Source organism: Aspergillus undulatus (assembly GCF_047715775.1).
Source record: "Aspergillus undulatus strain CBS 261.88 unplaced genomic scaffold BDV17scaffold_17, whole genome shotgun sequence".
NCBI lineage: Eukaryota > Fungi > Ascomycota > Eurotiomycetes > Eurotiales > Aspergillaceae > Aspergillus > Aspergillus undulatus.
The window spans coordinates 373,841-389,354 of record NW_027396621.1 but is presented as its reverse complement, the minus strand read 5'-3'; the positions used below and the strand labels follow the sequence as shown (position 1 = coordinate 389,354).

At 51.0% G+C, this 15,514-nt stretch overlaps 8 protein-coding genes across 8 annotated transcripts; 5 read left to right on the top strand and 3 right to left on the bottom strand.

The window, feature by feature from the left end:
• The first annotated feature begins 134 nt into the window (after positions 1-134).
• Positions 135-1,355, top strand: BDV17DRAFT_52580 (N-terminal L-serine N(alpha)-acetyltransferase NAT4). Its single transcript, XM_073764714.1, has 2 exons — positions 135-333; positions 402-1,355. The coding sequence occupies exons 1-2, from the start codon at positions 261-263 to the stop codon at positions 1,208-1,210; spliced, it is 882 nt and encodes a 293-aa protein (XP_073616817.1). The 5' UTR covers positions 135-260; the 3' UTR covers positions 1,211-1,355.
• BDV17DRAFT_52573 (GPI-anchor transamidase subunit GAB1) lies at positions 1,231-2,805 on the bottom strand. Its single transcript, XM_073764713.1, has 5 exons — positions 2,597-2,805; positions 2,475-2,539; positions 2,214-2,416; positions 1,541-2,163; positions 1,231-1,490 (listed from the first exon to the last, which is right to left on the bottom strand). Exons 1-5 carry the CDS (start codon positions 2,736-2,738, stop codon positions 1,252-1,254), a joined length of 1,272 nt encoding a protein of 423 aa, XP_073616816.1. The 5' UTR covers positions 2,739-2,805; the 3' UTR covers positions 1,231-1,251.
• A 183-nt stretch (positions 2,806-2,988) lies between these two features.
• On the top strand, positions 2,989-5,149 carry nop7 (mRNA-binding ribosome synthesis protein NOP7; the record flags this gene model as incomplete). The annotated part of the gene is made up of 3 exons (XM_073761877.1): positions 2,989-3,010; positions 3,067-3,165; positions 3,231-5,149. 3 exons carry the CDS (start codon positions 2,989-2,991, stop codon positions 5,147-5,149), a joined length of 2,040 nt encoding a protein of 679 aa, XP_073616815.1.
• A 1,312-nt stretch (positions 5,150-6,461) lies between these two features.
• On the top strand, positions 6,462-8,155 carry BDV17DRAFT_281134 (uncharacterized protein; the record flags this gene model as incomplete). The annotated part of the gene is made up of 3 exons (XM_073759978.1): positions 6,462-6,588; positions 6,641-7,468; positions 7,689-8,155. The coding sequence occupies 3 exons, from the start codon at positions 6,462-6,464 to the stop codon at positions 8,153-8,155; spliced, it is 1,422 nt and encodes a 473-aa protein (XP_073616814.1).
• Positions 8,156-9,106: 951 nt separating this feature from the next.
• On the bottom strand, positions 9,107-9,934 carry BDV17DRAFT_52517 (uncharacterized protein). Its single transcript, XM_073764712.1, has one exon. It carries the CDS (start codon positions 9,677-9,679, stop codon positions 9,206-9,208), a length of 474 nt encoding a protein of 157 aa, XP_073616813.1. The 5' UTR covers positions 9,680-9,934; the 3' UTR covers positions 9,107-9,205.
• A 66-nt stretch (positions 9,935-10,000) lies between these two features.
• BDV17DRAFT_52510 (uncharacterized protein) lies at positions 10,001-12,305 on the top strand. Its single transcript, XM_073764711.1, has one exon. It carries the CDS (start codon positions 10,224-10,226, stop codon positions 12,222-12,224), a length of 2,001 nt encoding a protein of 666 aa, XP_073616812.1. The 5' UTR covers positions 10,001-10,223; the 3' UTR covers positions 12,225-12,305.
• Positions 12,306-12,768: 463 nt separating this feature from the next.
• On the top strand, positions 12,769-14,497 carry BDV17DRAFT_290327 (NAD-dependent succinate-semialdehyde dehydrogenase; the record flags this gene model as incomplete). Its single annotated transcript, XM_073761876.1, has 4 exons — positions 12,769-12,825; positions 12,882-12,969; positions 13,051-14,320; positions 14,380-14,497. 4 exons carry the CDS (start codon positions 12,769-12,771, stop codon positions 14,495-14,497), a joined length of 1,533 nt encoding a protein of 510 aa, XP_073616811.1.
• A 475-nt stretch (positions 14,498-14,972) lies between these two features.
• BDV17DRAFT_290326 (50S ribosomal protein L36) lies at positions 14,973-15,388 on the bottom strand (the record flags this gene model as incomplete). Its single annotated transcript, XM_073761875.1, has 2 exons — positions 14,973-15,012; positions 15,075-15,388. The coding sequence occupies 2 exons, from the start codon at positions 15,386-15,388 to the stop codon at positions 14,973-14,975; spliced, it is 354 nt and encodes a 117-aa protein (XP_073616810.1).
• Between the last annotated feature and the right edge of the window lie 126 nt (positions 15,389-15,514).

Below are 15,514 nucleotides of genomic sequence, written 5' to 3'. Positions count from 1 at the left end.
TCAGTTAGATAGTCCTTCTGGACTTTAGTCCTCACTAGAATGGATAAGCTTGTTGTTGCTCCGGCCGGGTCTTGGTATACTTCGGAGCCTAACCACATTTCTGACGCGACCTCGAAGTTATCCATCACCAACTTCTTGAGAGTAAACCTCATTATCCCTGAACCGCGCGAGTGCAATTAACCTTATGTACTAGATCTCGGTAGATACTGCGCTAGCACTTCTTTTACTCTTTTGAAATTTGCGACACCTTAACGCCAATTATGCCGCCAGTTCGCCGCGCGACGCGAAAACTCCGCGAAGGCGTCAAGAAAGGACTTCGAAAACCTGATGCTGGTAAGTAGCAAGGACTTTGCTACTTCATATTGTGTATAATCCGAGGGCTCGAAATAACCATTCCCTAGACAAAAAACCAAAACCACTCCCCCTAGTGGAGCGCACAAATGCATTATCACTGGAGGAGTTCAAGGCTCTATACATCCCACCTTCAGAGCTGAGATTTCACAAGAAAGAGAAGCGGGAGAACAGGGTAGAGAATACAAGGAAAACCCAAGAAAGTGAAAGTGGCCCTGAGCCGCAAACACAAGGCGAACAGGGACAGTTCACACAGCCTCCAGAACCAGAAACAGAGACCAGCACATATGAGCTACTCATCTACACAGCATCCACAATCCTGCCTACGGAGCTGGAACTATGCTTCAACCTCATCGAAGCAACGTCCTCAGCCGCATACAAGAACTCCAGTATGGGCTGGTCGCCTACGGGAAAGAGGAAGGAGATGCAGCTTCCTGATATGAAGTATATGATTTTGCGACGTCGTGCGGAAACTATTACGAGCGAGGATGGAGACGAAAATAAAGACGAAGCCCACCTGGACGATGGGTCCAGCAATGGCGGATTCGCGGGGTTCCTTGAATTCATGATAACGTACGAAGATGGGTATGAAGTGCTATACTGCTATGAGATCCACCTTACGCCCGAAGCGCAAGGGCAGGGGTTGGGTGAGAAGTTAATGGAGAGGTTTGAGCGGATAGGAAGGGCTGTCGGGCTTGAGAAGACGATGTTGACCGTTTTCAAGGCGAATAGTCGCGCGGTCAAGTTCTATGAGAGGGTGGGGTATGAAGTTGACGACAACTCTCCGCGGCCACGGAAGCTGAGGAATGGAACGGTAAAGGAGGCTGATTATGTGATTATGTCCAAAAGTTTGCGCTAGGCTATCTAGATATTGATGAACATTGTATATGATATGTATATTTACACTTGTTTGACGGTTTTGCCGCGCTTTTCGGGATTTTCTTGTTCCCATTCGTCGCGGAGAGCGGCGAATATTGTGTCCGCGATGACAAGCGAGAGACCGAGACTCCATACAAGAGTAATTGCGTAGAAGAAGTTGGCATTGCCTGAGCCGGCGTAGATCCAAAGGTGATAGAACGCAGGGCCCAGTAATGAGGCGTAGAGAAGAGCCGAGACGGAGAAGAAAGTGTAACGCATTACTGTTCTGGTTAGCTATGGAAACCCAGAATGAGAAGAAACGGATACTTACAAGGGAAGAGATGTCGGTAGAGTGGAAGAAGAGCAAAATATAATGAAGCGTCTGTAATGCTCGGATAGGGCTTGAAGACCGCAAATATCCCTGTCAGCGAGGTGACGACGAACAACGGCTGCCGGCGTAGTCGCACGGTCAAACTGCCGGCGTATGCTGTAAGGTGAAGCCAGAAGACCCCAAGGAAGAAGTCACGGAAGGAATCGAAGATCTCGATGAAGAAATACCACCAGAGACCGATGTTAGGAGTAAGGTCCGGGACCAGAAGCTGGAAGCCGTAGGTTGCAGAAATGAGGGTCGAGAAGTCACCAATGATGAGGAGAGAGATCCCCAGGAGGCCCGCGATGATCGAAAGCAAGACGGCAAAGTGTTTCACCACAAACAGGGCGGGGGAAGGGGGGTTTTGGGTGTGCTGAGCCTGCCTGTCATAGCAGAGGAGGACGAGAGGAATGAATAGAAGCGCTGGATAGATTGACAGGTACGACGCAAACCCCAATGCAAACATAGCATTGAGGCTTTGTCCTTGAACTGCCGCGGAAAGGGCGTAGAGGATACCTGTCGATGTAAATACTGCGGTAGACCGACCAAGGCAAGTTGCGATAGTAAAGGGATTGAACAAGAACCTGGTCCATATTAGCACACTGTATACCCTCGGCATCAGATCTTTCCGTACCATGCTGCAACAACAGCTCCGTCCCATTTAATGTCTTTTCTTATTGATGTGTACAATCTGCCGGACACTGCTTGGGCGGAGTCGGAGATGGTAACTAGGGCGCTCGCATTGAGCAAGTCGACAAGCGAGTAGAAGAGCGCAGTGGGAAGGGGACAAGCTTGGGCGTTCGGCAATAGTGAAAAGATCGGAAGGAGAAGCGGCGCCTTCGTACAAAAGCATTAGCAGACCTTCTAGTAGGTATTTGATCTCCCCGCTACCTACCTGGTGAAAGACGCCTCCATCGTAAGGTGACACATTGCGGTTGTAGAGGAAAAGGCCTTCCTGGACTGTAGAAACGACATAAATTGGTGTCCCTATAGTCAGAGAGCTCACGGAAGACTTACGCCTCTTGAAGCTGGTAACTGGCGTCGACACTTCCACCCGGCCAGTCAGCAAATCAGGCAGGGAGGGAAACAGGAGCAAGAGTAGGATTCGCAAGGCGAGGGCGCCGCCGAACACGGCAACCTTCCTGCGATCGACGGGCATGGTTGTTCGAGTCAGCCGTCGAGACCGAGTAGAGCAGTGCAAGAATGACCCCTTCCCTGGACCAGGCTGTTCGAGTAGTTTGCACTCCACCTGTCCAGTGCAGTCCGTGAACTCTCACGTGCCAAGGCTCCGCGGGTTTCGGTGCACGGGCCACCCGAGCTTTTCGCTGCGGAAAAAAAGTTCATTTTTTGGAAGTCCAGAAGATCTTCTTCTCCCATCTCTCTCGCATTCTACCATCCCAGTCGCAATCATGGCAAAAATCAAGAAGAAGGGTAGGGAGCGATTGCTGAATTCTTCTGAGGATCTCTTTCTAACTTCCATCTCCTAGGTACCTCCGGCCAGGCCAAAAACTATATCACCAGGACGCAGGCGGTGCGCAAACTCCAGATTTCGCTGCCAGACTTCCGTCGACTATGCATTTTCAAGGGTATGTCTCCATGACATTTTGTTCCATTTCCATCGCGAAAGTACGGAAAGACTGACAGCTTGCAGGAATCTACCCCCGTGAGCCTCGGAGCAAGAAGAAGGCCTCCAAGTCATCCACCCAGAACACCACTTTCTACTACACAAAGGATATCCAATACCTTCTACACGAACCGCTGCTTCGGAAGTTCCGCGAACAGAAGGCGCTTGCGAAAAAGATTGCTCGATCCCTCGGACGTGGAGAAGTCAGCGATGCGGCTCGCTTGGAGAAGAACCACGCGCCAAAGCTGATTCTGGACCATGTCATCAAGGAGCGTTACCCGACCTTCATTGATGCCCTGAGGGATCTTGACGATGCGTTATCCCTTCTCTTCCTCTTTGCGAACCTGCCCTCTACCACCCACGTCCCACCCAAGACAATTGCGCTTTGCCAGCGAATTACCCACGAATTCCAACACTACCTGATCACCACCAACTCCCTCCGCAAATCTTTCCTTTCCATTAAGGGTATCTACTACCAGGCGACGATTCAAGGTCAAGATATCATGTGGCTGGTTCCCTACCGATTCGTCCAGCGCGTTAACGGCGACGTCGATTACCGAATCATGGCCACCTTTGTCGAATTTTACACCACCCTACTGGGCTTCGTCAACTACCGCCTGTATTCCTCGATTGGTCTCCGGTACCCACCGAAGTTTGACACTCGGCTTGACGAAAACGGAGCAGAATTAGCGGCCTTCACTCTGGAAGGACGCACTGTCGGAGAAACTCCGAAGGCCATTGAGGCGGCCAACAAGCCATCAAGCGATGCCGCCAACCAGGAGGTATCCGCTGAGGTTCAGAAGAAGGTCGACAAGGTGATCAAGAAGGCCAAATTGGATCAGGGTAGCGGTGAACAGACCACCGAGACCACCGAAGAAGACACGGACGCAATCGACAAGTTCGAGCCCGCAGCTCCTGAAGCCGACACTCTTCCCCAGCCTGACCTGAGCGGCGACCAGGCCGGTTCGCTTTTCGCACCTTTCACATTCTACATCTCCCGAGAGGCCCCGAAGGCTCCCATTGAGTTCATTCTCCGTGCCTTCGGCTGCAAGCGCATCGGCTGGGACACTGTTCTCGGTGGTGGTGCTTTCACTCACAACGAGGCTGATCCTCGCATCACTCACCAAATTGTGGATCGTCCCCCGCTGCCGGAGTCAGCCCTCCCTGCTATTCCCGCAGGCACCGACGACAGCAATGCCGTGCAGAAGGTCAGGCCTGGTACTCGGATTCCTGGTCGGACCTATGTTCAACCCCAGTGGGTCTGGGATTCCATTAACGAGGGCAAGCTTCTCCGCCCCGATTTGTATGCACCAGGCGAGACCCTGCCTCCTCATCTCAGCCCGTGGGTGAAGGCCAAGAAGGGCGGCTATGATCCCCGCGCCAGTTTAGCCGAGCAGGAAGAAGAGGGTGAAGCCGAGGCAGCCGAGGACGAAGAAAGTGATGAGGAAATGGAGGAAGCTGATGCCGAGAAGCCTGCGGCCGTGGATGCTAAGGAGTCCGAGTCTGAGGAGGGATCTGAAGACGAGTCTGTCGATGGCGGCATGGACATTGCCGGTACCGATGACGACGAAAGCGACAGCGAGGAGGAAGAGGAGGAAGACGAGTTCGAGGGCATCGAGGACGCCGATGCCGGCTCTGAATCTGAGGACGAGGAAGAGACCGCTCGGACCCAGCACCAGAAAGAACTCGAGGCAGAAGCCGCTGGTCTTCCATTCTCGTCTGGCAACGCTGCCGACGCATCAGCAGCTAAGAAGAAGTCCCAGGCTAAGAAGAGAGCTTCCCAGAAGCGCCAGGAGGAAGAAGAGCTGGAGAGACAGAAGATGATGATGAGCAGGAAGAAGCGGAAGTTGCTGGAGAAGATGATGTACTCGAACAAGAAGACGGCCGATGAGTCGGCGAAGCTCCGGTCTAAGCGGAGAAAGCTCGCGAAGGGTGAACAAAAATGAAGATGAAGCATCAAAAAGTTAGGTGATATAATGATATCCGTTGATTGATATGGTACTGTTGGTAGTTCAGGCGTATATGACTTCTGTCATGTCTATAGATTTTCAGTCCGTAGCTCTTCTATCTAGAAAGCCTTTCATTGTACAGTGCAAAATCTGTTCGGCATCTAAATGATACGCTTTTCTTTCCGTTATTACACTTTATGCTTATTGTAATAGAGCATGACCACCAGTTTAGATGTGCATGCACCGTTAGGTAGCCTTTCTAGTACCTAAGGATCTGCCTTTTCCGCCGCCCAGCCACCAGCAAAAGCAGGAGTTCACCCTTGGACTTAGATACTGAACTTGCCATCCACTCAATAGAGTCACCAAACTATCATTGAAGACAGTTCACACTTCGAGAAACACCACCGAGAGTTTGTCTTAGGAAAATACTCCACAATGGAAAGCGACTCCGAGGCCGCAATCGAAGATATCTTCGACACATTGAAAGATGCACCAACCTGTGACTTTTTGGCCAAAACTTCATTACAAGAATTTCCTCAAAGAGAATGACCTGAACTTACTCGATAAAGCCATTCTTTACGCCCGACGAACTGTTGAAGCCTGCCGTCCAGAGGATCCACAGCTACGCAGGTACTGCTTCCGCATCGCCAACTACCTGGAATTGAGACATCAACGATCCAGTCAGTCTCGTAACGAGGATCTCGACGAGGAAATTCAGTATCTAGACAAGGATGCGAACTTTATTGGAAGCGATGAAGAGCCCATACGCCAAAGGACGAAGCGGCGGTCCGCGGAAGCAAACTGTCACTCCCGGCTATAGATGATGAATGGAGCAAGGCACACCGTGCTCTAGATGAAGCCTTTCTTGCCTGGCGGACAGTCGGCAACGAGAATAAGGCGGCTTCAGTTCTACGTGATATCGCGGCCCCCTATGCAGAAAGACCTGGAGAGATTCCCGACTCTGTCACCCAAAGTTGAGGAGTAGCTTCGGTGAATTTTCTTGCTATCAGGAGGGAGACGCAGCCCTAAAGACCATATAAGCACTATATCCTGAGAGATGGCAGTGGAAAGAATTGTACTTCGATAACTTCCGGCACAGTGTGGTAATAGATGCAGAAATTTCGGCAGTTGTAAACGGTAACAGTCTAGACTTGGTTGCGAAGGTGTGATACGTAGTGGCGACATCTTCCCGGGAACCTTCCCGGGAACCTTCCCGGGAACCTTCCCGGCACCTTCGCGGGTAGGTGGCACCTTGGCGATACCGAGAACTCTCAAGAACCAAGAATCCTTATCTCTGCAATCATCCAAAATGGACATCAAAGGGCCTAAGAGCAGCCATACCACATACCCGTACCCGGCTGTCAATGACGCTGATCAAGATCTGGACCGCCGCCCAGAGGCGGAGAAGCGTGAATGGGAGCATCGCCTGACACAAAGCATGTTCAACCAAACCAAGGGGCGAGCGCTCTGTACCGCTAACATGAACAGGAACAGATCCAATGGAGTGGGGCACTGGTGAGAGGGCAACCTTGCGGGCTGGATTAGAGCCGATGGTCACAAGGGACAACGAGAGACTCCTCCGAACGCATCACAGATCCCTATCGAAAGCATCAATCGTATATATCACCACCTCGCCCTTCGGTAGACGTATTTGGTTGATATCGTGCAATGCCCCCGACATCACAGCTGGCGGGCTGGACATCCATATCTTCCCCGCAGGTTATCCACTGAAGAGCCGTCTCATACCGACCCCAGCAGCACAGTCCATACTGGCGCAAAACCTGGTGAAGGGACAGATCAATCCACGAAAATTTCTGACAGAACAAAACCTGGAGTCGTTGCGTATCCTGTTCCCGCGATCAATTGGGGCCCAGTTACTGATTGCTGGCTTCCTTCGCATGTTGTTTGATAACATCACAGACGTGGAGCGGATCCACAACCTCGGGTATCCGCGTGAGGTGGGCGGGCTTGTTGTACTTCTAGATACAGCAACGGGTAGTGCAACGGCACAGAATATCGAATCGGGTGCAGTCGTCTCGGATAGAGAGGCAAAATCTGTCGGGTGTTTGGGGTTGAAGTTGAAATTGCCAGGAGGAAAGACGGTTTTAACGACTGTGACCCATGCTTATGTGCGCAATCCTGCGTTGCCGGTGGTTCTTATGCGTGTTGCAGATTGGGTGATCCGGGCAAAGAACGCACTCTATCGTTTCCGAAATCCCCACTTGGACCGGGATTCCCGCGCGCACGGTGTATTACGCCAGAGCCTGTCCAATAATCCGACGGACAAGGATATTCTGCTCTTTAAAACGAACAAAGGTATTCCTCGTCCGAGAGCCATACACTCTCCCTAAGGAGTCACGCTCACTATTATCATAGGTCGGGACGATTACCCACTGCCTCGACAACCCAAGCCCTATATTCCCGTTTCCGGTCGGGTACCGGTATGACCTCTCCTTGATCGAGGGAGAAACTCTACCTTAAGTGGCAAGCCCTCCCGGGTATCCTATGATCTCCGCATAGGCCCCATACGAAAAAGTCCTCGCGAGGGCACCACTATATGCTGTGGCCCTCAATGCTCAGACACAAAACTGGAGAGTGGTTGAAGGGGCAAAGGTAACGCCCGCAGTGGCGAATTCAGTCCTGCTAGGAAGTGAGTACATTTGGGATCGTGAAGCGAGTTATCAGGCTACTGCGATGCTGTGGCGGTCTAAGGACGATGTGGACAGCGCGGGAGGTTACTCTGGCTTGGTGCTGTGTACCGACACCCCGACCGACCAGCATGGCGAAGCTGTTGTTTTTCAGAACTATGAGACTGGTCTAAGGACGTGGAAGTCAGAAGGATCCTCGTTGCTCGCAAATATAAAAGCCGGTTTTCTGTTACCTGGGGAGATCCGTGAGTCGATGATTATGGTCCCTAGTCCAAAGCAACCAATTAGTTACAACACTGTGTGTGGCAAGGAGAGTGCCGTACAAGCAGAGAGACGATATCCATCAGGTCTCTGACATATTTCGCAAACATCATTATCAGGGTCCATGAACTTTGCTTGCGAGATATGGGTAATGGATCGAGGAGGAGTGGGAGAATTAGGGTAAAGGCCACTAGGCGGGAAGCGCTTTCGTTACGGAGGGGCTAATTACTTTTGTACTCTGTACTACGGCTGCCCTAGTAGCAAATTATTACACTATGTGGGTTTATCTCATTCACCGTATGTATTAACTCCACAGTGTGGCTGTTGAGGCGAGGCTGTGCCTGGGAATTGCTAAGACAGAGTATATAAACCTCTCCATCCCCCAGATCTCTTTCACTTCCTTCTTACAACAATATATCATGGTAGACATCGCGATATCTGAAATCCAAGTCTACGAGCGACTTGTCCATCAAGACTGTTAGCTTGACACCTACGCAAGCGACCACACGAAAATCCAGGTTCATTTTCTCTATGTATCTCTCAACCAGCGACCAATAGGCAGGCCAGTGGATAGGAATATTGCCAATATCCCCCAGAGGAACTAATCGGAGTTTTTCTTGTCGAGCGTAGCAGATAGATATGGTTCGCGCTGAAATTCGGAGATTGTCTCACCCTGATGATTCATCGGTAACGACATATGTTTTGGATTGTGGCCTTCATTTTGGCTGAAGCTGTTATGGGAGTCTACAATCGAGGCTGGCAAGTTTGGGTGTGTTTCCTTAACTTGCTAGTCGGGATCCATCTTCAACAAGCGCGATAATTAACCGCAGAATATTTCGTATAATTCTGGCATTTTTGCCTTTTCGAAAGTTCTCCATTTGCAGCTTTAGAGAAATCAGCCTTCGAGCACGGAGGGTAGTATAGATCAAGATCTTGTTGCTTCTTTTACTTTCTTGGTATTATCTGATATCAACTCCTCGGCTTCGTCCAGCCATTAATAGGGGTGAAGATGAAAGCACAGCGTGATATTAAGATCTCTGAAGGTGTACTGATTCCTTTTCCAAGGCTAGCAATTCCTCGGAGAGCTGCCCATTTTATTCCTTCAATTTTCTCGCTATTAGCCATCCCTATAGAGCCCCCTGCATCAGTCACCAATGAACACAGGCAAGCCCTGGCGGAGTAGCCAAGTCAGTATCGGCAGGTCAATATAGCAAAAAGAGACACAAAGATTGATCTGGGCTGCATTGGGCGGTTGCACGGTCTGTGAGAGCTGGCCCATGGCAATTGGCACACCGGTAGGCGCTTTTATGAGGCTGGGACTTTTCATGATTCTTCTGTGTGGTCTTTGGCTCCACAGAGCCGGCATTGGTCTGATTTGTTTTGTCATCAGATCTGACTGATCGGGAGCTAGGTGCCATGGTCGATATAGCCCGCGGGGAGCTGGCAAACAAAGAAAAGCCCGGAGTAGGAGACAAAGAAGGTGAGGATAACAGCGGTTTTGTGGATAAGGACAGACTTTGAAAGGACGGGAAGCGCTGCGAGAGATTCTCATGGTAGGAAGGATAGAAGCAGGGAAGGACACGGTTGGTACTATGGGACTTATAACTGGAGAGAGCATGACAGTCAAGGGAGGAGCCAAAATGGCTCCGCTCTGCAGCGATCACAGCGAGAGTGCCTAGATAGATAATGTTTGTAGCGAAATCTACGGTTAGTCAGAGGAAGTTAGCACAGAATAAGTTAGAGAGAACTAAGTGATCGTTGACTAAGTAAGCGAGCTCGTGGACTTAGCAGGACTCCTAAAACGGCCGCAGAAGTAGCCTTTTTTAGCCGCCTGCTAACTGTCACATCGTTAAATAGAGTAAGTTATCATATGCGATTAGATGGTTAGCCTTTCTGACGACTAGCGCTTACATGAAATTTTTATTGTTGCAGTTTTGTCGTAATAGTCTGCCGTACTTATTACATCAGCCGCCGTCTCTATCAAAAAATGGCGGCGGATCTCTTGAAACCACCGACAGCAACCGCAACGCAGAGTCTTAAAATCCCACGTCGCGCCCACGGGTGCGGCCGCCAACTCCTCCATGCTGTACCACCATCTTTGCGCTTGCTTAATTCTTCTTCAATCCGGACATTGATGTACATGCTTCCATGAAGCTCAAGGCATGTCCTTCTACTCGGACGGCCAATCACAACACTCAAGTGTACCTCCATCTGCGCAACCATATCAATCCCTGTTTGGTGGATACAGCCAGGAGACGCAAGACCTAGATGCATATTCGCGCCTCGAACAGGATGAATCCGACTTCGGCGTCACAGCGAAGGGTGGCCCACCCGTCGAGTATGAGGATTCCGGCGATGATCTAAGTTACATACAAACTAGCGATAGGGAGCCATTTCGCTCTCCAGAAAAGACTGGTTCCGTTGCTCCTTCGTCGTTCCCACCGCCTACTTTGAAGTCTTGGGAAAGCCCCGAAAGCTCTGCATCACCGTCTCCACATCGCCCTAATAAGTTCCATGGCCCGGCACATCTGTGGTTGGACCTAACACGAGACGACAGAGATATTGCCGAGTCTCTAGACGAGATTGGCGCAAGGGACCTGGCGGCTCATCTGTATAATGCTCATATCCTGCAATCGCGGGGAGCTGTGAATCGAGGAAATGAGAATACAGATCAATTAGGTGACGGCGATCCTCAAAATGGTGACTTGGTCAACTATGAACTGCTCGACATCCTAGGAGAATGGACGGCATGGCCGATGTCCAGTGATGAGGTCCCTCGTGCCGATGAGCGCCTTCGACGGCTAGAGGATGACAAATGGACTTTTCGCATGCGACCAGATTCGCGACCAAGTGCAGAGCTGGAGGAGTCTATTATGGCACTTCTAATGAAGACAGCGAAAGAAAGGTTCCAGTCCAGGGAGTGGGCCTCATCAACCTTCTCAGACAGAAAATGTGGTATTCTGTCAGATAAAGGCGGAGCGAAACCTAATACGGAGGGCGATATGGATGTTGACCAACCAAGCGCGGATGAGACAACCGCGTGGGAGAGCGAGCAGGAGGCCCTACAACGCCCTCTTCGCCCAGTCGTCCAAATAGACGATGATGTGTCGCGGCGAAAACTACGACCGCTTGCTCGGAATGTGATTACGCAGTTTGATCAACTGCTAATGGGCCTTCACCGTTTCCACGGAGCATCGCGATCTGATCGGTCGAGCAGAAGTCGATCAAGGGATAGGAAGCGTGGGCGCAGCTCCTCGCTGGCATCCAATGCGAGCTGCGCATATAACGGAAATACTCAAACCGAGGATGTCTCAGATACAGATAACGCTCGTCCACGCACCTCATCCACCGGAAAGAAAGCAGCACGAAAGACCCAATTCCGAAGCTTCTCTAGAGGACGCAAGCGTACACGAAGAGAATCTCAATCATCTCCGAGAAAGAATGACAGTGCTAATACGTCAAGAACCAGAGCACGTTCTGCTTCCACAAACGGTGACGGTGAGTCAGGGCTCACAGACTGGAAAGACGTGGTAGGGGTTGCCTCTATGGTAGGTGTGCCACCAGCCGTGCTTCAGCGTGCCACCCAGAGATTTTCCGCGCTGGTCGGCGAAGACATGGAATTCCCCACGATACCTGAAGATCATGGCCCGCAATTTATGGAGAGTGTGCTGGAGTGGACATATACGCAAAACAAACTGGCCGCACTGGCGCGCCCTGAAGTGCTGCCTTCAAGGGATGACAGTGTCAAGAAAGAACGGAAATTGGTGTGCCCATTCAAGAGATGCAGCCGGCATACAAATGGGTTTTCTCGACCTTGGAACTTGAATCAGCATCTGAAAACAATGCACCCGGGTTATAAGTCAAAGGATAGCAAAACAGAATCGCGCAGCCGGGTGCAGTCTGGGCACGACACCGATAGGTCTAGGGCTGTCCACGAGTCTGCTGACGAGGGATTGCCTCCAACTGATCACAGTGTTAAGAAAGACCAGAAGCTGTTCTGTCCGTTCAAGGGATGTAATCGGCATAAGAAGAAGGGATTCTCTCGACAATGGAATCTGAACCAACATCTCAAAACGATGCACCCAAGCTACAAACCGACAGAAAGCAAGTCGCGATCACGCAGCAGGGTGAAGTCTGGGTACGACTCTGACAGGTCTGAATAATGTACATAACTAGCTTTACATGGTTCATGTCACGAATATAGCTAATGATAATGAATAAACTGTTAAACTGCTATATCTCAGGGCATCGCAAAGAAGCCCGAGGCCGAGAAAAAGAAAAAGGAACCGGCCATCTGAGCCAATCATATATGTCACTGATAAAGCACCGGCTTGGCTGGCCAATAGCAATACATAACCTCAACTCATCATGACGTACAACCACGTGACTTATAGCTCCCCTCGGCGAACGGGATGCAGAAGAAACCAGCAAATAGACAAGCTCCTGGAGGTCTGTGAAGCTCCCGAAACTAATCATAGGATTTCTCACTTTACTTCCTCTACTGGGAAAGAATTTTTGTTGGCATTGCTTCCACAACTGCGCTACTCCAACCGATCAAATACCGCGGGAGCCCGCCGAGAGCTGATTAAAACAATCCACTCTTGTCGGTCTTTTCCCCAAATCGTCGGAGAAGATTAAATGATGGAGAAGATTATTCGTCCTCTGTCAAGGCAGCTGTTGCGGCCACGACCGCGGTATCCGTACACAATGCCTTCTCACAATCACGCCAAGCGCCTCTATGCGACGGGGTACAATGTGCCCCCGGTGAGTTATGGCTTTGTACAGCTCCCCGGAATATGGCTAACGCGTCCCTGCTGCAGCTGAAAGACAAGTCCCTGTTTATTCAAAAGGCATTCGTCAACGGCGAGTGGGTTGATGCGGATTCGGGGAAGACATTCGAAGTCCACGGTATGAACGCCCTCTTTAGCTTGTGGGATCTCCAGTAGCAAGCTCAATTGCTAACCAAGACCCGTGCTCTCGTCTTTTTAGACCCTGCTACGGGAAAGCTCATCGGAACATGCCCCGAATTCAGCGCCTCAGACACCGAGAAAGCCATTCAAGCCGCTAACGAAGCTTTCCCCAAATTCCGCACAACTCTAGCCCGCGAGCGCGCGCGCATGCTGCGAAGATGGTACCAATTGATGATCGACAACGCAGAAGACCTAGCAACACTGATTACTTGGGAAAACGGGAAGCCGCTCACAGACGCCAAGGGCGAGGTGAACTACGCCGCTAGTTTCTTTGAATGGTTCAGCGAGGAGGCACCCCGAATCTACGGCGACACCATCCCGGCCTCTGTGCCTGGAAACCGCGTTATAACCCTGAAGCAACCCGTCGGTGTTTGTGGTCTCATTACGCCATGGAACTTTCCAGCTGCTATGATTACGCGCAAGATTGGACCTGCTCTTGCGGCTGGCTGTACCGTAGTCACGAAAACACCGGGGGAGACTCCCTTCACTGCGAATGCGCTTGCGGAGCTGGCTAAGCGTGCTGGTATTCCGAAGGGTGTTGTTAACATTGTCACGGCCCTCAAGAACACACCTGAAGTCGGCGAGACGATAACCACGCATTGCGACGTCCGCAAGGTATCCTTCACAGGCTCAACGAACATCGGAAAACTCCTTATGAAACAATCCGCCTCAACAATCAAGAAGGTCTCCTGGGAGCTAGGCGGCAACGCCCCCTTCATCGTCTTCGATGATGTTGACGACCTCGATGCCGCAGTCGCCGGCGCAATTGCCTCTAAATTTCGCAGCTCCGGCCAAACCTGCGTCTGCGCAAACAGGATCTACGTACAAAAGGGCATCTACAATGAATTCGTCCAGCGGTTCGTCGCAAAGGTCAAGGAGTTCAAGGTCGGCGCTGGGTTCGAGGAAGGAATCACTCACGGGCCTGTCATTCACGACCGCGCAATCGACAAGGTCGACCAGCATGTCCAGGATGCTGTCTCGAAGGGCGCTAAACTTGTTGCCGGTGGCCAGAGACTCTCAGACCTCGGCCCTAACTTCTACGACCTCACTGTTCTCACAGATATGAGTAAGGAAATGAAGCTTGCCTCGGAGGAGACGTTTGGCCCTGTGGCTGGCTTGTTCCCATTCGAGACTGAGAAGGAAGTTGTTGAGTTGGCTAATAAGGCTGAGGTTGGCCTGGCTGGATACTTCTTTAGTGGCAACGTTAAGCGAATCTTCCGTGTTGCGGAGGCTTTGGAGGTTGGTATGGTTGGTGCTAACACTGGTTTGATCAGTGATGTTGCGTCTCCGTGAGTTGCCCTTGCCTGACCCATTGCTCCACTAACAGCAGAGCTAATCGGTTTGCCAGATTCGGCGGTGTCAAGCAGAGTGGTTTCGGTCGTGAGGGCAGCAAGTATGGTATCGAAGAGTTCCTTACCATCAAGAGTGTCACCTTTGGAGGCATGGGCCAGCCTCTGCAGTCGTAGGAATCTATAGAACAACATCATTATCACCGCTGCTTATCTACGGTGCCTGTCACGATACCATGGTGTAAACAAATCCAGACACATTGGCGATTTTAATATCAACAGTATTCCACCTGGACAGTGCTCACTCCTTATTCTGCGCACGTGTTGTCTCATTGCGATGGGCTAGCCGAGGTTAGAGGAAAATGGTATTGGTCAAATCTAATTTACATGCAAATAATACAAGACAGAACATATGCGCCGCAACCAACCTGTTGGTCATGTCCCATTGAACCGTAGAAAATGTCCAGAATGCGAGTGTCGAGGATGCGTCTTTCGAGTAGAGAGGCTAGATGAAGTAGGGACTTCAAAAACCAGGGCGTGATGTATGGCCTCTCTTGGTGTGGCCCGAAAATGAAGGTTCCCTGTGCGAACGCTCTCTGATAGTAACTGAACAGTATCTCCCTTCAATTCTCTCCTGCCATCACCATCTCATCTATTTGCCCTGACGCTGCTTATGTTTCGGGTTCTTCGAGCTAACGCAAAACCATTAGCCTGCATTCAGGCCAGCCCAATTATTCCAAAGTCAAGAACTCACCAAATAATATAAACCCTGTTCTTTCTCCTCACAGGCTTGCACCCATCACACAACCGCTTAACCGACGATCTTGTCTTCATCCCGCGGACCTGCTCGAGTTGCCTTGTGGCCGAGGCAGCGCCAACACTTATCGCCGACGTAGACGTCTCCATCTTAGATCGCAGAAGCCGTAAGCCATTGCCGAGTGTGAACTGTGATAATTGCGAGAACGGCCGGGAGAGGATCTCAAGGCGGAGGGTGTTGGTGTTGTGTCGGGGAAGAAATTGGCGGAGGGCGGCGGTCGAGGAACCGAGGAGGGAGCGGAGGGAGACCATTTTCGAGATGGGCGCCGACGTGAAGTCCGGCAGAGTTCGAGTTCGAGAGCTCGAGAGATATGAATTGGTTTGGTGGGTTTGATCGAGCTGCCTGTCTTTCGCATCGACCTTGGGGGTTGTCTGAGG

Excerpts from the sequence above, each read along its gene's own strand:
- BDV17DRAFT_52580 (XM_073764714.1), top strand. The coding sequence starts at position 261 with ATGCCGCCAGTTCGCCGCGCGACGCGAAAACTCCGCGAAGGCGTCAAG. Across the intron at positions 334-401 it reads ACTTCGAAAACCTGATGCTG|ACAAAAAACCAAAACCACTC; the intron begins GTAAGTAGCAAG and ends ACCATTCCCTAG.
- BDV17DRAFT_52510 (XM_073764711.1), top strand. The coding sequence starts at position 10,224 with ATGTCCTTCTACTCGGACGGCCAATCACAACACTCAAGTGTACCTCCA.
- BDV17DRAFT_52573 (XM_073764713.1), bottom strand. The coding sequence starts at position 2,738 with ATGCCCGTCGATCGCAGGAAGGTTGCCGTGTTCGGCGGCGCCCTCGCC. Across the intron at positions 2,540-2,596 it reads AGTTACCAGCTTCAAGAGGC|TCCAGGAAGGCCTTTTCCTC; the intron begins GTAAGTCTTCCG and ends TCGTTTCTACAG. Across the intron at positions 2,164-2,213 it reads GGAGCTGTTGTTGCAGCATG|GTTCTTGTTCAATCCCTTTA; the intron begins GTACGGAAAGAT and ends AATATGGACCAG.
- BDV17DRAFT_52517 (XM_073764712.1), bottom strand. The coding sequence starts at position 9,679 with ATGCTCTCTCCAGTTATAAGTCCCATAGTACCAACCGTGTCCTTCCCT.